This window comes from Bubalus bubalis, chromosome 6 (genome assembly GCF_019923935.1).
Source record: "Bubalus bubalis isolate 160015118507 breed Murrah chromosome 6, NDDB_SH_1, whole genome shotgun sequence".
In the NCBI taxonomy this organism is placed as follows: Eukaryota; Metazoa; Chordata; class Mammalia; order Artiodactyla; family Bovidae; genus Bubalus; species Bubalus bubalis.
This window is the reverse complement of record NC_059162.1, coordinates 85,596,530-85,617,940: the sequence shown is the minus strand read 5'-3', so window position 1 is coordinate 85,617,940 and position 21,411 is coordinate 85,596,530. Positions and strand designations below refer to the sequence as shown.

The window sequence follows — 21,411 nt, the reverse complement described above, 5'->3', positions numbered from 1 at the left end:
TGGCCAGTTTTCCCAGCACCACCTGTTAAAGAGATAGTCTTTTCTCCATTGTATATTTTTGCCTTTTCAAAGATAAGGGATCCATGGATTTATCCCTGGGCTTTTTATTTTGTTCCATTGATCTATACTTCTGTCTTTGGCCAGTACCATACTGTCTTGATGACTGTAGCTTGGTAGTATAGGCTGAAGTCAGAAAAGTTGATTCCTCCAGTTCCATTCTGCCATATGACCCAGCAATTCCACAGCTGGGCATACACACAGAGGGCACCAGAATTAAAGAGACACATTTACTCCAATGTTCACTGCAGCACTGTTTACATAGGTAGGACATGGAAGCAACCTAGATGCCCATTGGCAGATGAATGGATAAGAAAGTTGTGGTACATACACAATGGACTATTTCTCAGATATAAAGAAGAACACATTTGAGTCAGTTCTAATGAGGTGGATGGAACTGGAGCCTATTATACAAAGTGAAGTAAGTCAGAAAGAGAAACACCAATACAGTATATTAATGCATATATATGAAATTTAGAAAGACAGTAATGACGATCCTATATGCAAGGCAGCAAAAGAGACACAGACATAAAGAACAGATTATTGGACTCAGTGGGAAAGGTGAAGGTGGGATGATTTGAGAGAATAGCATTGAAACATGTATATTACCATACGTAAAACACATGACCAGTGCAAGTTCGATGCATGAAGCAGGACACTCAAAGCTGGTGCCCTGGGACAACCCTGAGGGATGGGGTGGGGAAGGAGGTGGGAGGGGGGTTCAGGATAGGGTGACACGTGTGCACCTGTGGCTGATTCATGTTGATGTATGGCAAAAACCACCACAATATTGTAAAGTAATTGTCTTCAAATTAAAATAAATAAAATAAAATAAAAATCAGATTTAGTTGGTTCGCTAGGTCTCATAGAACATTACATCAGAAAAAATCTGTTGGAATGAATCTTTTAAGTTAGGATAGTTCTTTGCAGTTAAATATATTGCTGTGAATATGCAAAGATCACCTGTGAAAACCTTTAGACCTCATATTTCACACATAAGATGGTCAATCAGCAAGAAAATAAAAAACATAGTTGCTGCAGGAATAACTGCATTTACAGGCTTTGTAGGCACAGAGACCATCGGGAGCCCACGGGAGATGCTCCTGTGTTTTTCCCTTGAGATCAACCGCAGGTTCCACATACAGAGGGGATCAGGCCAACTGCAATGCATCCACAGAGATGGACCAAGGTGGTAAGAAAGCCGACTGTGAATGTGCAGTGTGCAGAGAGGGCACTAGGGGGCGCAGCAGAGCTGTCTACTGAGATCCTAAGAGAGCAGGGCGGAGAGAGAGAATTTCCTCTGTGAACGCACGGAATTTAACAGAGAACCACTGAGAACAATTGCAGGGAGACTCTTCTAAAGTCAAAGTAGAGCAACTCTTATAAAGAGAACATGGTGTAGACAACAAAGATGAGCCTGGGACTCAGAACAAGTCTGTTTCTGGAACCCAACTCTTGTCACTTTGTAACTGAGAATTCTTAAACGAGATTAATCACTCTCTGAGCCTGGATTTCAAATTTGTAAAATGAGGATAGCAGAATTATTCTGAGGACTGAATCAGACATTTTGAAAGAATCTATAGAGTCCTGACTGCTTTAGGAACCAAGGAAGTATTGGTTTCCTTCTCCTCTTTTCTGTTATTTAATAGTGCACAGGCTTGGATTCTTTTCCCTTTTGAGGTAGTCCTATCAAGGGGCTGTAAGTTAACGCTGGAAACAATACCTGTGGGGGATGTTATGTTAGAAACAGCAGTACTAATGTGATTTTTGGTTCAAGTGGTCCCACATGTCCCTCATAAGTCAACATTTTCTGCCCCCAGGATTAAGAAGCAGAATTTTCCAACATAAGTCTGGCAGGTCCCTATCCTGTGAGAAGCTCTCCCAAGGCAAACAAAAAGATCTCTTAGCAAAGTCTGACTGAGAATTGCTGCAGCTGTATCCCCAGAGATTCACAATCACGGAGTAAGAACACTGAGCAATCTCGTAGCAAAGAAAAGCCAGTCTTCGTATAAACACATTTGACCTAGGAGTCCCCCTTCCCCTCCAGAACACCTATTAACATATATTTGAACTAATCTTGTAAAGATCCCAAATGAAAGAAAAAAATCTAGTATTCCACCAGCAAAAATACCTCTCCCCATAAGTGTTTAGAGAAGAAAGCATGTCACTTTTCAGTTGAGATTCACACCATTTAAAATATAAGCTTGGAGATCTGAGGCCATGAGTGACCCTCTAATTACCTTGACCAGGTGGTATCCATTCAGGGTGGTGTCCACTGTCACCTCCCTGGGCACATTCATGGGGACGATATTCCCCATTCTCTGCACCTCGTGGATGACAGCGTTGGTGTAGGGCATGGACTCTCGAGAGGCCGTGCTCACCTTCTGTGATTGCCCGAGCACCCTGTCGATCTCAGCTTGGACTTTTTCTGGGAAATAAGAGAAGGCTGTATTATTCTAATATTCCATAATTTTCCTTAAGCCTGGTTAAGCTAAGGAATGGAATAACTAGGATCAAAATGGCTAAAGCTATAGTGAGCTCTCCAGACTGCTCCCTAGGGAGGTATGTGAGTGGGAAGTGGGCCCTGGTGTGAGACAAATCTGGTGCCAAACTCTTGCTCAACGACATTTCTGCTGCGAGTTCCTAAAGCTTGTTGAGGCTTAGTTTCATCTTACTAGTGAGGATAAATCAACTTCCCTTTTAGGAACATTAAGATTTATAAGAACTGATTTACATAAGCACTCTGACTTGGTCCAGGCACACACACTGATGTGCTCACCTTGGATTTCAGGGTTCAGGGCCATGAAAAGCAATCCCCAGCGCAGGGTGGTTGAAGTTGTCTCTGTTCCAGCCAAGAAGAGGTCCAGGGTGCTGCAGATGAGGTTTTCGTCATCGAAACTCGAAGTAGCATTGTCTTTATGCTAGAAAGCATAGTGATTATTGACTTTTCAGATGATTCTAAGTTGCCACAGCACAGGGGGCTTCACCCAAGAGAGAACAGGGAAGGAAACACCCCCTTCCCCCAGGAGAAATGACTTTCCCTTTAGCCATCCCAGGATGCAGAGACTTATTACTGCAATATCATTATCATCCTCCGGCTCAAGTGCTGAAAGCTTTTGTTAGTTTTGGTGGATGGAAATGGGTCAATTAATTTATTTTACTGCCATAATTTGGGAGAATCTATTAATATCCTGGGTCTTGGGGTAAAAAAATCTGCCTGCCAATGCAGGAGACATCAGAGACACCGGATTGATCCTTAGGTTGGGAAGATCCCCTGGAGTAGGAACTGGTAACCTGTTCCAGTATTCTTGCCTGCAAAATACCATGGACTGTAGCCCACCATACTCTAGAAAAATTCCTTGGACTGTAGCCCACCAGACTCCTCTGCCCATGTAGCCTGGTGGGCTATATCCATGGGACCACAAGAGTTGGACAAGACTAAGCAACTGCACACACAAACACATACACACATGTTATTTCACTGGAAAAACAGCTTTAAGTTCCTACATTAGCCACAGCATTCACTATGTGTACAACTTGATCAAGTTCCTAAACCACTAAACCTGTCTATAACTGGGGTGTAGCTCAGTGGTAGAGCTTGTGCTTAGCATGCACGAGGCCCTGGGTTCAAGTCCCAGCTCCTTCAGGGCTTTAATCTCAGCCCTGAACTAAGGCCCACAACTTATTTGGGCTTCCCTGGTGGCTCAGATAGTAAAGAATCTGAATGAAATGCAGCAGACTGGGGTTTGATCCCTGAGTCAGGAAGAGCCCCTGGAGAAGGAAATGGCAACCCACTCCAGTATTCTTGCCTGGAGAATTTCATGGACAGAAGAGCCTGGCAGGCTACAGTCCAGGGGATTGCAGAGTTGGACTCAACTGAGTGACTAACACACACACACAAACCTGTCTATATTTCAATTGCCTTTTCCATAAAATAGAAATAACAATATTCACCCATCAAGCGACATTATGGATTATGTGAGTAGGAAATGGCATATACCAAATCCTCAACAAATGCTTTTACTGACACCAGAAACAATAAAATGCATTTCACTAAAGTGCAATCCTCACGCCTCCCCAGTTAAATATCTCTGATTCCAACAGCCATTCTGAATGGCACTCCAGCATCTTTACCACCTTCCTCCAGAAGCTTCAATGAGTCAGTGTTGCCCTGTGTGCTGTCCACAACTGCACACCTCATAGCAAGTGAAGTCTCCTCCTTTCAGGAGGAATCAATGCTTCTATGTTATAACAAGAAGGTGAAATAGAGGAGACAGAAAAAATGTGTCGTTCTTTCAACTCCTGGGAAGGAATAAACAATCTAATGAGTCCAAAATGCAATGGTGAACATATTAACCAGGGGATCAGAGGATGAGATGGCTGGATGGCATCTCTGACTCGATGGACATGAGTCTGAGTGAACTCCGGGAGTTGGTGATGGACAGGGAGGCCTGGCGTGCTGCGATTCATGGGGTCCAAAGAGTCGGACACGACTGAGCGACTGAACTGAACTGAACTGAACTCACTATATTAAAGGATAGACATCCAATTTGGCCTTTTTCCTGCTTTTTGCAAATAATACTGAAAAGCGGATGACATGGGAATGAGGGAGGAAGGCAAAAGTCCCTCCCACTTGAGGCTAAACTCTGGGCATCAGACTCAATTTCACTTTTGTGTTCTGTACTGGGGAGCTTGTGAAAAGTGTAGAAGACTGGTATTGATAAGTAAGAATAAAACAATGCCTCTTTTTCCTTTGTGTACAGGTCTCTCTCATATGGGTAGAGGATAGAATAGACTACTAAAGGCAGTATTTGGTCTTTCCAAAGATTTCAAGTCAAATGGGCTACCCAGGCAGAGAATCTGCCTGCAATGTAGGAGACGTGGGGAGATCCCCTTGAGAATGAAATGGCTACCCTCTCCAGTATTCTTGTTTGGGAAATTTCATGAACAGAGGAGCCTGGTGGACTACAGCCCATGAGGTCACAAAGAGTTGGACATGACTTAGTGACTGAGCATGCACACAAGCCAAATACTTTTTAACCAATATCTTTATTTCTTATTGTATCATCAATTCTGAGTTAATGATATTCGTACACACTATGAAATATTGCCTCTGTTTTTTCTCCCCTGTGATAGACTGAATAATGACTCACAAACATATGAATGTCCTAATCTCTGGAATGGGTGAATACTTTTTGACAGATGGAGCTTTGCAGATATGATGACGTTAAGGATCTTGATATGGGAGGATTATTCTAGATTATCCCAGTGTACCATTATAGTCACAAGAGTCTATAAGGGGAAGTAAGTAGAACATAAAGAGAAGATGTGAGGATGGGGGCAGAGAAGAAGGTACACCAATGGCTTCGCAGATGGAGGAAGGGGCCCTGGTTGTTTTCAGCCCCCAAGTTTGTGGTGCTTTGTTACAGCAGCAAGAAGAAACCAGAATCCCTCCATGTGCTCTTTAAGAACACTCCTCAGGGAAACACCCAGGTTCACTCACCTTTTCTATCTCCTGGAGGTAAGCATCAATGAAGTCTCTTGCTTCAGCAGGATTCCAGTCTTTCCTGTGGTTTTCAATCACATTAGCAACAAACCTTTTCAGTTTCTCCCATTTACGAAAGAGATCGTGGTGGGATCCCGGGAGGAAATTCATTATTCTTGGAAAGGCATTGTAGAGCTGATGGAGAAAACGACAGTCAAGTGGACAAGGGGGTGAGACAGTGTTCCACATTCTATGTCTCTTCTTTACTTACACTTGGCCCTTGGCGTCACCCTTGACTCGTCTTCTCTGCCTCAATCCTCTTCTTTCCCCTCTGGCCTCCATCAAAATACAGCCAATTTCGAACCACTCCTCACTACTCTATGCATTTTTCAGTTTAGTAAAAATCACCACCATTTCTTACCTGGATTCTGTAAAGCCTCCAACACATTTCATGATTCTCTCCTTAACCCCTTTCCCAGTCTTTCTTCTACTGAGCAGCCTGAGGGATCCTTTAACAGTTCAATAGATTGTTTTACTGTTTATTCCTCAATATTCTGGTGACTTTTGATGATGTTTAGACAAACTCTACACCCTTCTCCTGGCCTGGAGCTCTACATGTCCTGACTCCTCACCCTTATGTCCCTTCCTCTGCTATCACTCACTGCCATCTTAGCTCTCTCTTAGTCTTTCTAGTCCATCCCTATTGGTCTCTGTGATAACATCAAGGATGACAATAATTAGTCCTTTGTATTTGCTATTCTTTCAATCGCAATTGGTCTTCCTCTGGAATCTGTATAACACTAGCCTTTTATTTCATTCATCATGATAATCCTCTAAGTAGCAGCATCTCTGGAACCCTTTCTCCATTCCCTTAATTTTGCTTTATTTTTTTCTATGGCAATTGTCTCTAGCATATGAGTGTGTATTTGTGTGTGTGTGTGTGTGTGTGTGTGTGTGTGTGTGTGTGTGTAGAATACCACTGTCTAGCTAGCTAGCCATCTATGTTAAAAATAGATATGTATTTGATTATCTGCCCATTATGATGTATTCTCCATGTGGGTAAGATATTTTTAATAAAATTAAGTGACTTTTGGATATATTTTCTCTAATACTTTCTACTATAAAATTCATAGCACAACATAATGGAAAATTTCCTTGACTTACAATGAAACAGACATGGGTTTGACTATTAGCTCTGCTGCTTTCACAAATTTGGGGGACAATAATAATGATGATAATGATGGTGATGTAACCTGTCATGACATTGGGGCACCAGGGTTATTTTCATGACCAAATCACATGAGATCACTAGTGCACCTAATGGAGAGTCAGGAAACGGATAGAAAAAACTCAAAAGTGATGGCAATGTTACGTTTTTCAAGGAAAAAAACACAAGTGCATACATGGTTTGTCATGTAAAGTTTTGTACTTTATATGAATGTTGGAAATTTTCTTTGTCCATAGTAAATATTAAACAATATTACCCCAAAACAGTAAAATCAACAGATTGATTTCAAATAAGCTTGTGTTGAAAAAGATTAGATTTCAGCTAAAAAGGAAAGGGTTACTCCATCTCCTCTGATTCCGACATCAATCCAATATTTTTTTCAAGACATGAAATGTGAATTGTTTTACCTGGCAGCACACTGATGCCTGAATACACAAGATCTCATCCAGCAGCTTCAGCAGCTCCTGGAACTGATCATCCTGGTAGTCAAACCGCTCCCCGAAGGTGATGGAGCAAATAATATTGGAAACAGCATTGTTGATTATGAAGTGAGGGTCAAAAGGCTGTCCTGGAGGCAGGAGAAGAGATGGAGCCTTCAGATAGGTTTCTTTCTCATTCCACTAAAAGTCTACTCTATATGATGTATGACATAAAGACGATAGAACCACCACCAGGACTATGACCCTAGGACCCTACAAAGTGCTGGTATTAGGACAGACATGTAGGTATTGATGAGCTTCTGGTTAGTGAAAGCATGAACCACAGTCCCTGCATCTGTCCTACGACCGGCTCACCGTTCTCCTCTCCTATGGCCTGGATGAGGTAGGTGACCTCTTCCTGAATGCGTTCCTCTAAGCTCTTCCTTCCTAAACCGAAGTTCCTCAGAGTTGTCAGGGTGAACCTTCTTTGCTCTTTCCATACCTGGCCATTGGACCTGATCAAGCCTGGGAACATGAATACAATGTTATGAAAAGCAAGGCAACAAGGTCCATGGGTGATAATGTATCAGATGGAAGGAAGGAGAAGCACTTTAAGGCACTTGAAAATTATTCAGAGAAATAAGCCCTAAGCAATGGATATAATGGCTTGAATTTACTGATTGCTTGCAATGCTAGGCACATTAGCATTTTTAATGCATTATGTAATTTAGTACTCATGGAATCTCTCTGATGTAAGTATAACCATTACTGCCAAAAAAGCCTCCCAATTTTGATGATGAGAAAAATGAGTCTCAAAGGATAAATCACACTCTAAAAGGTCATAGAGTTAGTACACACCTGAACATGCATTCAAATTCAAGTCTGCCTGACTCCAAAACCCACACTTTGATTACTGGTCACATAACCACATTTAAGAATTTGCTATGCTACATATTAAGTATGAATTTATGGATTAGACAAAATCAATACTCATAAGGACAAAAGACCTTAAAAAGATAAATCACCCAAGAAAACAAAGAACTGTGAACACTGTGCAGAAAGAATACCACAGAAAAAGGAAACAAGAATACGTCTTAATATGCCATCATATAACGGCATTTATTTTATAACACTGGTGAGGCCACCATCCTCTTATTTCTTCTTTTCATCTTACACTTCAACTCCTTCTAATATCTCCCTTTGGCTTCCACCACCTTAGTGAAATGGCTCTTCTTACTGTTCAATCCAGGATCCTTTTCAGCTTCATCTTGATGTCTCAGCAGCATGAGATGCTTTCTTCTTGAAACACTCTCTGCCAGTGGAGCCCAGAACATCACACTCTCCAGATTTTTCTGCTAATTCTCTGACTTCAGAGAAATTATCATACCTTTGGTTAACTATCTTCTTTGATCTAATTTTGAAATGATGGAGCTCTTCAAGATTAGATCTGAAGCCTCTTCTCTTCTTACCCCATCCTCCATTTCTAGGAAATCTCCACTCCAAAATTTCAAATGACATCTACTGGTAGTTAACATGTGCTATTGTCTCTCAGCTGCAGGTGCATACACAATTCCCTGCTGCTTGTCTCTCCTGGCTTCACACTCAACATATCAATGTCTGAATTCATGGTTTGCTCCATACAACTCCCCACCCAGCCCAGCCAACATCTGTCCTCCTTTACATGACCCTTCTTTCCTTTACCTACCCATTTGGATGTCTACCTCAGTACCTCATTCTCCCTCTGTCTAGGTCATCATGTCCTATTGGATTTGCCTCCTGAGTAGCTTAAATCCATGTATCTTCACAGTCACTTTCCTGGTCTAACTTACTATGCTATCATTTCTTGCCACCTCCCTCATCCAGGCCACCACCTCCTCTAACCTCCAAGACTCCATAGTCTCTTGCTCCTTTTATTCCATTCTTGACATTGCAGCTTAGATAAGTCTCTAAAATGTACAATGTAAATATGGTGATTCCTTTCTCTACTGAAACCATTCAGGAGCCTCCATTGTTATTAGGATAAAAAGCAACATCCTTAACAAGAATTTGCATGAACTGTTTCTGGCCAAACTCCCCAGCTTTATCTCCACTTAATTATCTCCATTTAATCCCTGTGTGTACTACACTGGCCCCCTTTCAATTCCTCAGTTCACTGTCCTTCTTCCCACTTCAGAGACTTTTCATATTCTATTCTAGATTGCTTTGTCACTGGATTTCTGGTTTGCTTCTTCACTTTATTAATTGTCTTTAACTTCATTAGCTTCTCCTGAGTCTCAGGACTAGATTAGATACCCGAAATAGATGAACCCTGCTCTTTGTAACACTTCATAACACTTCATAGCCTTAAATTATTTATGTAATTGATGTTGTCTTTCTTAGTCACTTGTAAGTTATAGAAAACCAAGGATTTTGTCTGTTCTACTCACTGTTTTATCACTAGAGCCAGCCACTAGGTTCACATTACAGACATAGAATAAATGGACATAGATGCAATATTTCAAAGAGGAATCGAGAAACCTCCGGGGGGAAAAAAGAGTGCTTTGGTAGAAGAATAGATTTTAGCTTTTCATTCAGATTTGTGAAAATATAAGTTAATTTACCAAGTTTATTTTATGATCTTTTAAAGTATTCATGACAAACTCTTCCATTGACAGAAAGCTCGAGATACTTTGTGAGGCACAGCTTTAATAACAGAGCACAAGGAATTAGAGGCAAGAAGGGATCACAAAGTCAGTAGGAGGAAACTGATCTACATATTTTCCTAGGGGACAAGATTTGAAGATTTGAATGAGGAAATAGAAGAGAGCCTGAGAACACAGCATTGCCTTTCTTCTTAAAAAAACACATCACATCACTGAGTGATGAGGACACTTATTTATCAAAACATCCAGAGTGAGTTCATGCAGGTGATGCCACTTCTCCCAAATCCCTGACATTAGAGCTGACCTGGCCAGGTTCCCTGAGGAGGTGACTTCAACAGGAAATGGGACCACTCAGTTTCCTTGAGGGGCAGAGATTCTATGAGGGGCCAGTCCTGGGAGTATTGGAAGCAATTTCAGAGGCCACAGGAATATCAAATATATGCTTCTTATTTTGTTCATGGAACTTACCTTTATTGTTAAAGATACGTTTCTGAATAGCTATCATGGGGCGGTTTACAAAGTTTTGTTCCTGGCCAACAAGGGCTTCTTTGATATAGGGCAATCCAGTTATAACAATGGAATGAATTACACCAAAATCTAGCCTAATAATGTTCCCATATTTCTTCACAACCTGAAAAATAGAAGAGTCACAGTTGAGTATGTACATGTCTATGTGTCCTGGATGGAGAATGTGTGGAGCTGCGATGGGGGGACGGGGGTTGGGGGATGCGGAGGGGAGGCTTGTAATGAGTGGAATCTGTGTGTATGTGTGTGCATCTTGGGCTGCATCTAGACTTCCACTAAATCCACTAGAGGGCATAAACATTCATTATAAAACTCATTCATATGTTCAACTTAAATTGAGTGAGCTTATGTGACCTGTGAATAATGCATAAAAATATAATAAAGTAAGCAAAGGTCTCTTATCCTAAGCATCTTAGAATTTAGTGAATGGAGAGAATTCAGCACATGTTGACTCACCAGAGAAGTCAGAGATGTTTAGTTGAAGACTAACCTATCAAGCATGGACTTCTTAGTGCATACTATCTGTTTAATCACAAGAGAACGTCCCTTTCCTCAACAGGTTCTAGGTGATAAAAAAGTCACTCTGAGTCAGGGACTAGATATGGAGAAGTAAACACTAGTTCTGGAGTCATGTTAACTCTGTGATTGACAACTGAGATCTCAGAATAGTTGCTTCACTTTTCTTGGAGCCTAAGCTCCCCAGCTGTGAAAGGTAGAAAACTGTTCCTCCCTTGGAGTTTCTGTGAGGGGGAACTCCCTGACCCTTCAGTGATTAGGACTAGGCATCCACTGCCATGGACCCAGGTATGATCCCTGCACAGGGAACAAAATCCCAAAAGCAGAACGGTGCGCTGGAAAACCCCACACTCCAGAACCCAAATAGTTTCTGTGAGGAGGAATGAGAACAATAATGTGAAATGCACTTTGTGCCCTGGGTCCTGTCACTCTATAGTGTGGGGAATGAATGGTCTCTGTGTGCAAAGCGACATGCGTGCACTTGCTCAAGGGGACACATAGGACAAGAGCACACGGATGACATGCAGAAGAAAGGCATGGATGTTCATAGACAACCACAGCTTCTGGGTGCCATGCTAACTACTTTCACCTTTTATCTCATTTCCTTCACACCACCCTACAGTACTAATGATTTTATTCAGGTTTTAGTAAGGAAAATTAGTCATGGAGAAGTAACTTAGCCAAAGTGACAGAGCTATTGGTGGCTGGAGGGAATATGCCAGGCATTATGTAAGATATAAGGACAGAAACATGAACTTGAGATGGTACTGGACCTTAGAGTTTCATGGATGTGACAGCATGAAAGTGAGAATGAGAGTAATGGACCAAAGAGAAAGAAAGAGAAAGGGAGAGTGTGTGGGTGTGTCACAGACATATAAGGGACCCAGGGGCTAGGATAGGTTCCTGGAAAAAACAGCTCTCACTGTGTAGAGAGATGGGATACAGGCTGGCAAGGTACTGTGAGCTGGACCAAGGATGTCTTAATGTCAAGTGAAACACTTTAGACCTTGTTTTGCTTGTATTTAGAAACCTGAATAGATGAGGTAAGGTGAGTGCCTCAGAGCTTGGATTTTGAAGTCATACAAATCCCTTTGTATTCAGCTTCCACTTGTTACTTTCTGTGTGATATTTAGTCAAGCTTTTTAAATTCCCTCTGTCTCAATTTCAAAATGTATAAAATGACAGCTATTACAATTTAGGATTCTGGTGATAGTGTTGCAATGAAAAGGGGGAAAAAAGAGGAATGAGTTTTCTTTCCCTTTCCTGAAAACAATGAAGATAAGAGAACAGTGGGCAGGCCTGAACATTCTGCGTTTTCTTACTTTGCATGGGTGTGTGCATGCATGCAAATTTGCTTCAGTCATGTTTGATTCTGTGTGACTCTATGGACTGTAGCCTGCAAGGCTCTTCTATCCATGGGATTCTCCAGGTAAGAATACTGGAGTGGAGCCCCCTCCTCAAGGGGCTCTTCCTGACCCAGGGATCAAACCCATGTCTCATATCTCCTGCATTGACAGGCAGTTTCTTTATTACTAGTGAAAGGTTGTTGCTGAACCACGAAAAGATGCCAGGATTCTTGGTCTCCGGAGGAGAAGAATTCAATCCGGGGCCAGAGGCTTGATGGCTCAGACCTTTTGTGTAATAAAGTTTTATTAAAATATTAAGGAGATAGAGAAAGCTTTTGCCATAGACATCAGAAGGGGGCAGAAAGAGTGCCCCCTTGCTAATGTTAGCAGTGGATTTATATACTCTCCAATGAATCAAAAGAATGTCTGGAGGTTGTAAAGACCTTAACCAGACCTACTCCCATAATTTACATTTTAAGATAACAGAATTAGCCAGAAGGTTTAATCCAGAGACTGTCCTCAGGCAGGATACATTATTGTTACATAATTCTTGTAAAGACCTCACCAGACCTACTCCCATAATTTACATTTTAAGATAACAGAATTAGCCACAAGGTTTAATCCAGAGACTGTCCTCAAGCAGGATACATTACTATTATATAATCCTTAAAGACTTCACTAGACCTACTCCCATAATTTACATTTTAAGATAACAGGATTAGCATTTGACAATAGAAAGATCCTCCAGGCCCACTCCCATAATATACTTTCTAAGATATCAGGATTAGTCAGAAGGTTTTCAGGACGGAGAAACTGTCCTCCAGCTGGATACATTGTTTCATAATCCCTAGTACAGAGTTTAAACTGAGTTGTGTAATTGACTAAAACTAAGGAATGCAGAGGGAAAAAAAGTTTGTCCCTTTCTCCTCCTTGAGAATTCCAGACCCCTCTCTCCCTGGGGACCCCTAGACTTCTTATCAACCTGCCTAGGAAATGACTCTCTCACTAGCATCACCCAACTGCTCCTAACTGCATGTCCATAACTAAGTTTGCTTTTCTGCCTCCTAACTCAACACGTCTGTAACTAAGTTTACTTTTCTGCCCCCCTAGAAAATCCCATGGTCAGAGGAGCCTGGTAGGCTGCAGTCCATGGGGTCGCTAAGAGTCGGACACGACTGAGCGACTTCACTTTCACTTTTCACTTTCATGCATTGGAGAAGGAAATGGCAACCCACTCCAGTTTCTTGCCTGGAGAATCCCAGGGACGGGGGAGCCTGGTGGGCTGCCGTCTGTGGGGTCACACAGAGTCGGACACGACTGAAGCGACTTAGCAGCAGCAGCAGCTCTCTGCGGGAGGCACATTTCACACCTATTTTCCCTTTGACTCTATGCTAAATACATCCTCTGTCTGGTGCTGACCCTTCCAACACTCTCTTCCTCTTGTAGTTCTTTTTTACATATCAGAAAGAAGGCCACAGGACCACCAAATTGCCAGACTCAATTACTGGGTTAGTGACCCTAGCCTGTGACTATTTTTGAAACAATGCAAAAGGAAAACAAAAACAAAAACAAAAACACATGTTAACACCTGTGTTTCTCATCATCAACTCATGACTGTGAACCTTTATCTTATATAAGCCCCTAGTCTCCTCAAGGAAAGATATACCCATTTGAATGCAGAGTTCCAAAGAATAGCAGGGAGAGATAAGAAAGCGTTCCTCAGTGATCAATGCAAAGAAATAGAGGAAAACAATAGAATGGGAAAGATTAGAGATCTCTTCAAGAAAATTAGAGATACCAAGAGAACATTTCATGCATAGATGAGCACAATAAAGTACAGAAATGGTCTGGACCTAACAGAAGCAGAAGATATCAAGAAGAGGTGGCAAGAATACACAGAAGAACTGTACAAAAAATATCTTCATGACTCAGATAATCATGATGGTGTGATCACTCACACTTACCTAGAGCCAGACATCCTGGAATGTGAAGGCAAGTGGGCCTTAGGAAGCATCACTAGGAACAAAGCTAGTGGAGATGATGGAATTCCAGTTGCGCTATTTCAAATCCTGAAAGATGCTGCTGTGAGAGTGCTGCACTCAATATGCCAGCAAATTTGGAAAACTCAGCAGTGGCCACAGGACTGGAAAAGATCAGTTTTCATTCCATTCCAAAGAAAGGCAATGCCAAAGAATGCTCAAAATACTACATAATTTAACTCATCTCAAAAACTAGTAAAGTAATGCTCCAAATTCTCCAAGCCAGGCTTCAGCAATATGTGAACCATGAACTTCCAGATGTTCAAGCTGGTTTTAGAAAAGGCAGAGGAACCAGAGATCAAATTGCCAACATCCACTGGATCATCAAAAAAGCAAGAGAGTTCCGGAAAAACATCTGTTTCTGCTTTATTGACTATGCCAAAGCCTTTGACTGTGTGGATCACAATAATCCGTGGAAAATTCTGAAAGAGATGGGAATACCAGACCACCTGACCTGCCTCTTGAGAAACCTATATGCAGGTCAGGAAGCAACAATTAGAACTGGACATGGAACAACAGACTGGTTCCAAATAGGACAAGGAGTATGTCAAGGCTGTATACTGTCACCCTGCTTATTTAACTTATTTGCAGAGTACATCATGAGAAATGCTGGGCTGGAAGAAACACAAGCTGGAATCAAGATTGTCACAGAAATATCAATAACCTCAGATATGCAGATGACACCACCCTTATGGGAGAAAGTGAAGAAGAACTAAAGAGCCTCTTGATGAAAGTAAAAGAGAAGAGGGAAAAAGTTGGCTTAAAGCTCAACATTCAGAAAACGAAGATCATGGCATCTGGTCCCATCACTTCATGGGAAATAGATGGGGACACAGTTGCTGACTTTATTTTGGGGGGGGGCTCCAAAATCACTGCAGATGCTGATTGCAGCCATGAAACTAAAAGACGCTTACTCCTTGGAAGGAAAGTTATGACCAACCTAGACAGCATATTAAAAAGCAGAGATATTACTTTGCCAACAAAAGTCTGTCTAGTCAAGGCTATGGTTTTTCAGCTGAGTGCTGAAGAATTGATGCTTTTGAACTGTGGTGTTGGAGAAGACTCTTGAGAGTCCCTTGGACTGCAAGGAGGTCCAACCAGTCCATCCTAAAGGAGATCAGTCCTGGGTGTTCATTGGAAGGACTGATCTTGAAGCTGAAACTTCAATACTTTGGCCACTTGATGTGAAGAGCTGACTCATTTAAGAAGACCCTGATGATGGGAAAGATTGAGGGCAGGAAGAGAAGGGGATGACAGAGGATGAGATGATTGGATAGCATCACCAACTCAAAAGACATGGGTTTGGGTAGACTCCAGCAGTTGGTGATGGACAGGGAGGCCTGGCATGCTGTGGTTCATGGAGTTGCAAAGAGTTGGACACGACTGAGTGACTGAACTGAAGACTCCTCATGAGGCAGAGGACAGGCACAGTTTTTGAGGCATGAACCTACTGTGTTCCCCTCTCTGTTGGCTGAGAGTTAAAGCCAACTTTCTATATCCTCCTGTCTTTCTCTTTTATTTGGCTTCAGTGAACAGAGAAAGTCAAGATTTCGGCCCACAAAAATAGTGATCATAATACTAAAATTAATAATAAATTATTTATTCTTATTGATCTATTTGGAAGTGTATTTTAGTGAAAGGATTTGGAAGAAGTGGCCAGAAACTGGATGGATGGAGCCCATGTAGTGATCAGGTCAGACAAGTGATTCCTGGTATGCAACCAACAACTGGTTTTTCCTTGAATTTGTTACTGTAAAGTTCTGAAGAATGGGAGGGGGTGGTAGATATAGAAATAAGCATCGACTATGTGCTAGGCATCCTGGCAGTTAACTGATATTCATGACTTGTTTAATTCTTATAACAACCCCAGAATTTATTCTCAGCTTTCAGAAAGAGGCACAGAGATAAAGAGCCTAATTAATGAGCATAAAGTAGGGCTCTTTCTAGCTCCCTCTGTATGACTTATCCTTAAATGAAAGCATGGAGATACTCTCTGTTCTTCTGAGTGATGAATTCACTAGGGTTAATGGGACACCTTACTTTTCTATCAATTTCACATGAGTCCAATGGGGCGTGAGTAGTGATGGTGTGTGCATCTTCTAGGTCATGTCCTTAAAAGAAAGTTGCTTCCCATCATCTCCCATTTTCCTCTTGTCATGGTACAGTACTCACACATAACACTGCTGCAGGACCAGAGCAGTAAGACAGAAGCATTGCAGTTTTCAGATGACTTTGTGATACAAAGCAGCCTTCTTATCCTGGTCTTCCTGCCTACATCTATTTCTACTTGTGAGAGACAAATACATTTCAACTTTTTCCACTACTGTATTTAGAAATCTTTTTGTTACAAGCAGCCTGATGTATATCCTCATAATACAATTATCTACCTTATCTATCACTTCCCCACCATAGCCAATAAGATTTCTTCATATTTCCAGAATGTTCTCTTAATAAGCCATGTAGCTATGACAGAGAGAGTTTAGAAAATGGGGAGCAAATAAGGAAGGTTCTCATCATGCCAAACAAATAGGCCTATTTCTTCACTGTTCTGTCACTTTGTTTTAGCTCATGTCACTTTCTCCTATTTAAAAATCTCCTGTCTACTTTATTCCATAACTACTTGCATAACATGCCTTTCAAGTTCAGCCAAATTTATTTCAACATTCTGCAGAGGTTATCCCATGGCTTCCCAATCGCAGTGAACCTACCTAATGATATTTCATTTGGTTACCCAGAGGTGGGTTATACCACACATTACATCATACACTCTCTTGTACTATGCCTGTCATCTGGTAAGCACTTCATAAATGCCTCTTGGATAAATGAATCTTAGAATAAATCAATTATTCATTAACTATATCAAAAAAAGTCAGGTAGCCTAAGTAGAGATTGTGTGTAGGATTCAAATAGTCTTAGGTGTAAGTCCTTGTTTGATCATTATCAATTTTGAATAACTCAGGCAAATAATTTGACAGATTTCCATCAGTTTCTTCAGCCTTAAAATGGAAACAATATCAGATGAGGCAATAAGCTGTGTATGCATAGCCTGTAAGCTTTACAGCAAGCACTTAAACTGGAATACAAAGAGATGTACTAGAAAACACTACAGATACATTAAAATGGGGTTCTTACAAAATGTTTAAGTGGCTCAAAGTAAGAGAAGAAAAGAGAAATAGAAGATAGAAAGCAAAGTGAAAAACAGAAATAATAAAACAGTAGACTTTAGTGTTCACACATCAAAATATACACTAAATATATATGATCTAAATTCACCAATTAAAAGAGGGTTTGGTAGAATGAAATAATAATCTACCTATAAGCTATATACAAAAATTCATTTCAAATATAATCATATAAATATGCTAAAAGTAAAAGAATGGAAAAGCATATGCTATGCAAATATTAACCAAAGGAGAGCTGTTGTGGTGATACAGGATAAAGTTCAGGCAAAGACAGTCATCAGAGATATAGAGAGACATTATGTAATAATTAAAGAGCCAATTCACCAAGATGACACAGCAATTTTAATGTCTGTGTGTATGCCATAAAAGAGCTGCCAAATTCATTGGTGGCTCAGATGGTAAAGAATCTGGCCTGTGATGCGGAAAACATGTTTGATCCCTCGGTTGGGAAGATACCCTGAAAGGGGAAGGGCAACCCACTTCAGTTTTGCTGCCTGAAGAATTTCACAAACAGAGGAGCCTGGCAGACCACAGTCCATGGGGTCACAAAGAATCAGACATGACTGAGCGACTAACACATACAACACAACAACACACACACACCAGAACTGAATAAACACATTGACAAACCTGTATTTTTCAGTTGCAGATATCAGGACTCTTCTAGTAATTGATAGAATTAGTAGATAAGAAATCAACAAGGGTACAGACGCACTCAAACAACACAAACATCTAATAAGGTCTACCAGACACAGAGTACAGAACACTCCTCTGAACAATAGCAGAAGACATATTGTTTCAAGTATCTATCATGGGTCATAAAACCAACCTTTACATATTTGTTCAAGGTTGAAATCACACAGTGCATGCCCTTTGCCCTAATGGACTCCAGTTGGAAATTAACAGAAAGAAAACAAGAATATTTCACAATACTTGAAAAACAACACATTTCTTAAAAAGGGTATAGGTTTAGGACTTTAATATTCTAAATACTAATCCTATCACTTAGTAATACCAATGAGGTGTTTCTTCCAGAAACTGGTAAAGTCATCTGCATCTGAACTTTGTAATATAGGCTTGCATTTAAACTTTTCCAGGCATTCCTAGGGAACTAGACCTATTAATTGTTGAGGGCCAACTATAAGTTATGTTAACACTGAACATTCCTTTTATTTCATCATCACAACCACCTTCCACAGAGCTGCCAGTCATGAAGGTACCTGTCCTGAGAGGCAGGGAAAAAGAGATAGTATTGGGAGAGATTCTTGAGATAGTATAGGGTGTTGAAGGGAATTTTAAGGAATTCAGGGTGGCCACAGTTAGGGAGCCCTGTGGAGAGAAGACTGTAAAGTGGAAAGAGGCTATAAGAAGGGATCCATGTGGCTTCCTAAGGAATATGAACTCTGGGAAGCAGCAGGAAGCACTAGAAAACCTAGGCAGAGGAATGACATTTTTAAATGAATACTTGAGAGTGATTGCAGATGGAGGAGCCTGAAGGTGGGGCTCTGTCTTGGTAGGGATGGGAGCAATGTAGTTGAAAAGTGGTAAGGACTTAGGTAGCAGTATCACCATTCTACGCATGGGAAGCAGAACCTCTAAGAACGAAAGCTTAGCATTCCCCTCTCCCCCAACCTGGGATAATAATATTAAAAAGACAAAGTGATCATGCTGTAAATATAATGTCCCAGTAATACGTACAAAGACATAACTAAATAATTTAAAATACATATTGTGTCTGTTACACTTGAGGCTCCAGTAAAAAAAACAAAGAGACAAAGGGTCACTTGGTCAATCAAAAAGATTTACGGGGGATGCAGAGTGGTTCTGAACCATACTCTATCCAAGGATCCCTGACATGTGAGAAAATATGCAGATGACTAAGCTCCAGTAGTCACGTACTGATGCGCTAGCTGGATGACAAAAAAGGCCAAATGCCGAAGAATTGATGTCTTTGAACTGTGGTGCTGGAGAAGACTAAACAACACCACAGCTCCTGGCAGTATGTGAGGCTTCATTTAAGTGCTACAGTTCAATATTTACACTCTTTCCATCATCTAGATGGACCAAGAAGCTCTTTTTGTTTTGTACAATAAACCTGTACCACTACCATCCCCCCAAAGCATATCTTGTCTAGCACACTTAAATAGCAAAACAGTTAACGATATTTTATCCCTACAAAGCACCGGTTGAATCATGCCAGTTGCTGGGGAGAAGAGAGAGGCAGGATGTACCCAGATGGCCACTTTAGCCTCAGAACCGCCATGTTCCCACCCTCGGTACCCAGAATGGGCCTGGTCCTGCAGGTCAGGATGCACTTGGGCCCTTTCGCCTGCTCCTACCTGCTGAGGAACGAAGATCCCTTTCCCCAAGTCCAGGTGGAAGACGTTGCCTATGAAGGGCAGGCGCAGGGGCCCTGGTGGGTAGTTCTTTGGGTGCTGCCTTTTGAGGAAATCAGCAAAGAGGAGAAAGACAAAGGCCCCCAGTAGGACAGTGCCAGGACGGAGAGTGGTCCAGAGGGCAGCCACCAGGGAGCCCAGTGCCTCCAGCATGGCTGTGCTGTCTGGTTCCCCTTCAGCGATCAGAGCCAAGGAAGGTCCTTGCACCTGTGAATTTATAATCTCTGCACCATGCCTTTCCTGCCCTGTGTCCAGCCCCTGCCCCGTCCTTCCTGTCAGACCTGCCCTCCCTCCCTTCCTCTTCTGTCCTTCCTTGCTCCCACCTCTACTCTTCCCTTCCCCCTCCACTCAAGTGAGCCCTGCTCCTTGCTCCCCTTGGCACCCGGTCCACTTTACCCTCCATGACCTGCCTTTTCCTCTCTTCTTGCCAATTTGTTGTTCAGTGCCTAAGTCCTGTCTGAATCTTTTCCACCCCATGGAGGCAGCACATCAGGCTCCCCTGAGTCATGAGTCAGCAGTGGCCTGCTGCAGGGGCATAGGCTCTGGCAACAGCAGTGCTGGGAAGCACAGTGTATGGCGTAAGTCCTCTTGCAGATCACCATTAGCCCCACTATAGAGCTGCCAGGCCGACAACTCACAAACTGGAGAGCAATTATACCAAAGACGTTCTCACACTGCTGGGAAAGTTCTAGGCCTCACATCAGACTTCCCAACCTGGGGATCAGGAAAAGACAATGAGGATCCCCAGGGAATCTGACTTTGAGGGTCAGTGGGATTTGATTACAAAATTTCCACAGGACTGGGAAAACAGACTCTTGGAGGGGAGAAAGAAAACCTTGTGTGCACCAGGACACAGGAGAAAGGAGAGGTGACCCCCTAAGAGACTGAGCCACACTTGCCTTGGTGTGTTTGGAAGTCTCTGGTGGAGGCATGGGTCGACAGCGGCCTGCTGCAGAGGCAGGGACACTGACTACAACAGTCCTGGGAGCCATGGCATGCTTGCGTAAGTCCTTTTGAAGGAGGCAGCCATCGTTGCCATTACCCCTACCACCTGAGGCCAAACTACAGGGAAGGAACACTGCCCACCATCAGCAGTGATTGGATTAAGACTTACTGAGCATGGCCCTGCCCAACAGAACAAGACCCAGTTTTCCCCACAGCCAGTCCCTCCCAAAGAAGGTTCAAACTACTGCATAATTGCACTCATCTCACATACTAGCAAAGTAATGCTCAAAATCCTCCAAGCTAGGCTTCAACAGTTATGTGAACCAAGAACTTCCAGATGTACAAGCTGACTTTAGAAAAGGCAGAGGAACCAGTGATCAAATTGCCAACATCCACTGGATCATAGAAAAAGCAAGAGAATTCCAGAAAAACACCTACTTCTGCTTCATTGACTATGCTAAAGCCTTTGACTGTATGGATCACAACATACTGCGGGAAATTCTTAAAGAGATGAGAATACCAGACTACCTTACCTGCCTCCTGAGAAATCTGTAGGCAGATCAAAAAGCAACAGTTAAAACTGTACATGGAACAGCAGACTGGTTCCAAATAAGGAAAGGGGTACGTCAAG

General features: G+C 42.0%; 1 protein-coding gene and 1 non-coding gene across 4 annotated transcripts in view; one reads left to right on the top strand and one right to left on the bottom strand.

Moving 5' to 3' along the window:
• LOC102411225 (cytochrome P450 2J2) overlaps positions 1-20,145 on the bottom strand; it is a 53,198-nt gene extending 33,053 nt beyond the window's left edge. The window contains exons 1-7 of one of the 3 annotated variants that reach the window (XM_006048290.4): positions 19,779-20,127; positions 10,300-10,462; positions 7,565-7,714; positions 7,178-7,338; positions 5,561-5,737; positions 2,837-2,978; positions 2,298-2,485 (exon numbers count right to left, since the gene is read on the bottom strand). In XM_006048290.4, the coding sequence (XP_006048352.4) occupies positions 2,298-2,485; positions 2,837-2,978; positions 5,561-5,737; positions 7,178-7,338; positions 7,565-7,714; positions 10,300-10,462; positions 19,779-19,988 (1,191 nt within the window). In that variant the 5' untranslated portion in view covers positions 19,989-20,127. Of the gene's footprint in view, positions 1-2,297; positions 2,486-2,836; positions 2,979-5,560; positions 5,738-7,177; positions 7,339-7,564; positions 7,715-10,299; positions 10,463-19,778 lie in introns of all 3 variants that reach the window. The other 2 variants (XM_044944909.2, XM_044944910.2) reach the window with 2 other exon arrangements.
• On the top strand, positions 3,632-3,703 carry TRNAA-AGC. The gene has a single exon. It is a non-coding gene; the product is annotated as a tRNA-Ala (tRNA).
• Positions 20,146-21,411: the final 1,266 nt, after the last annotated feature.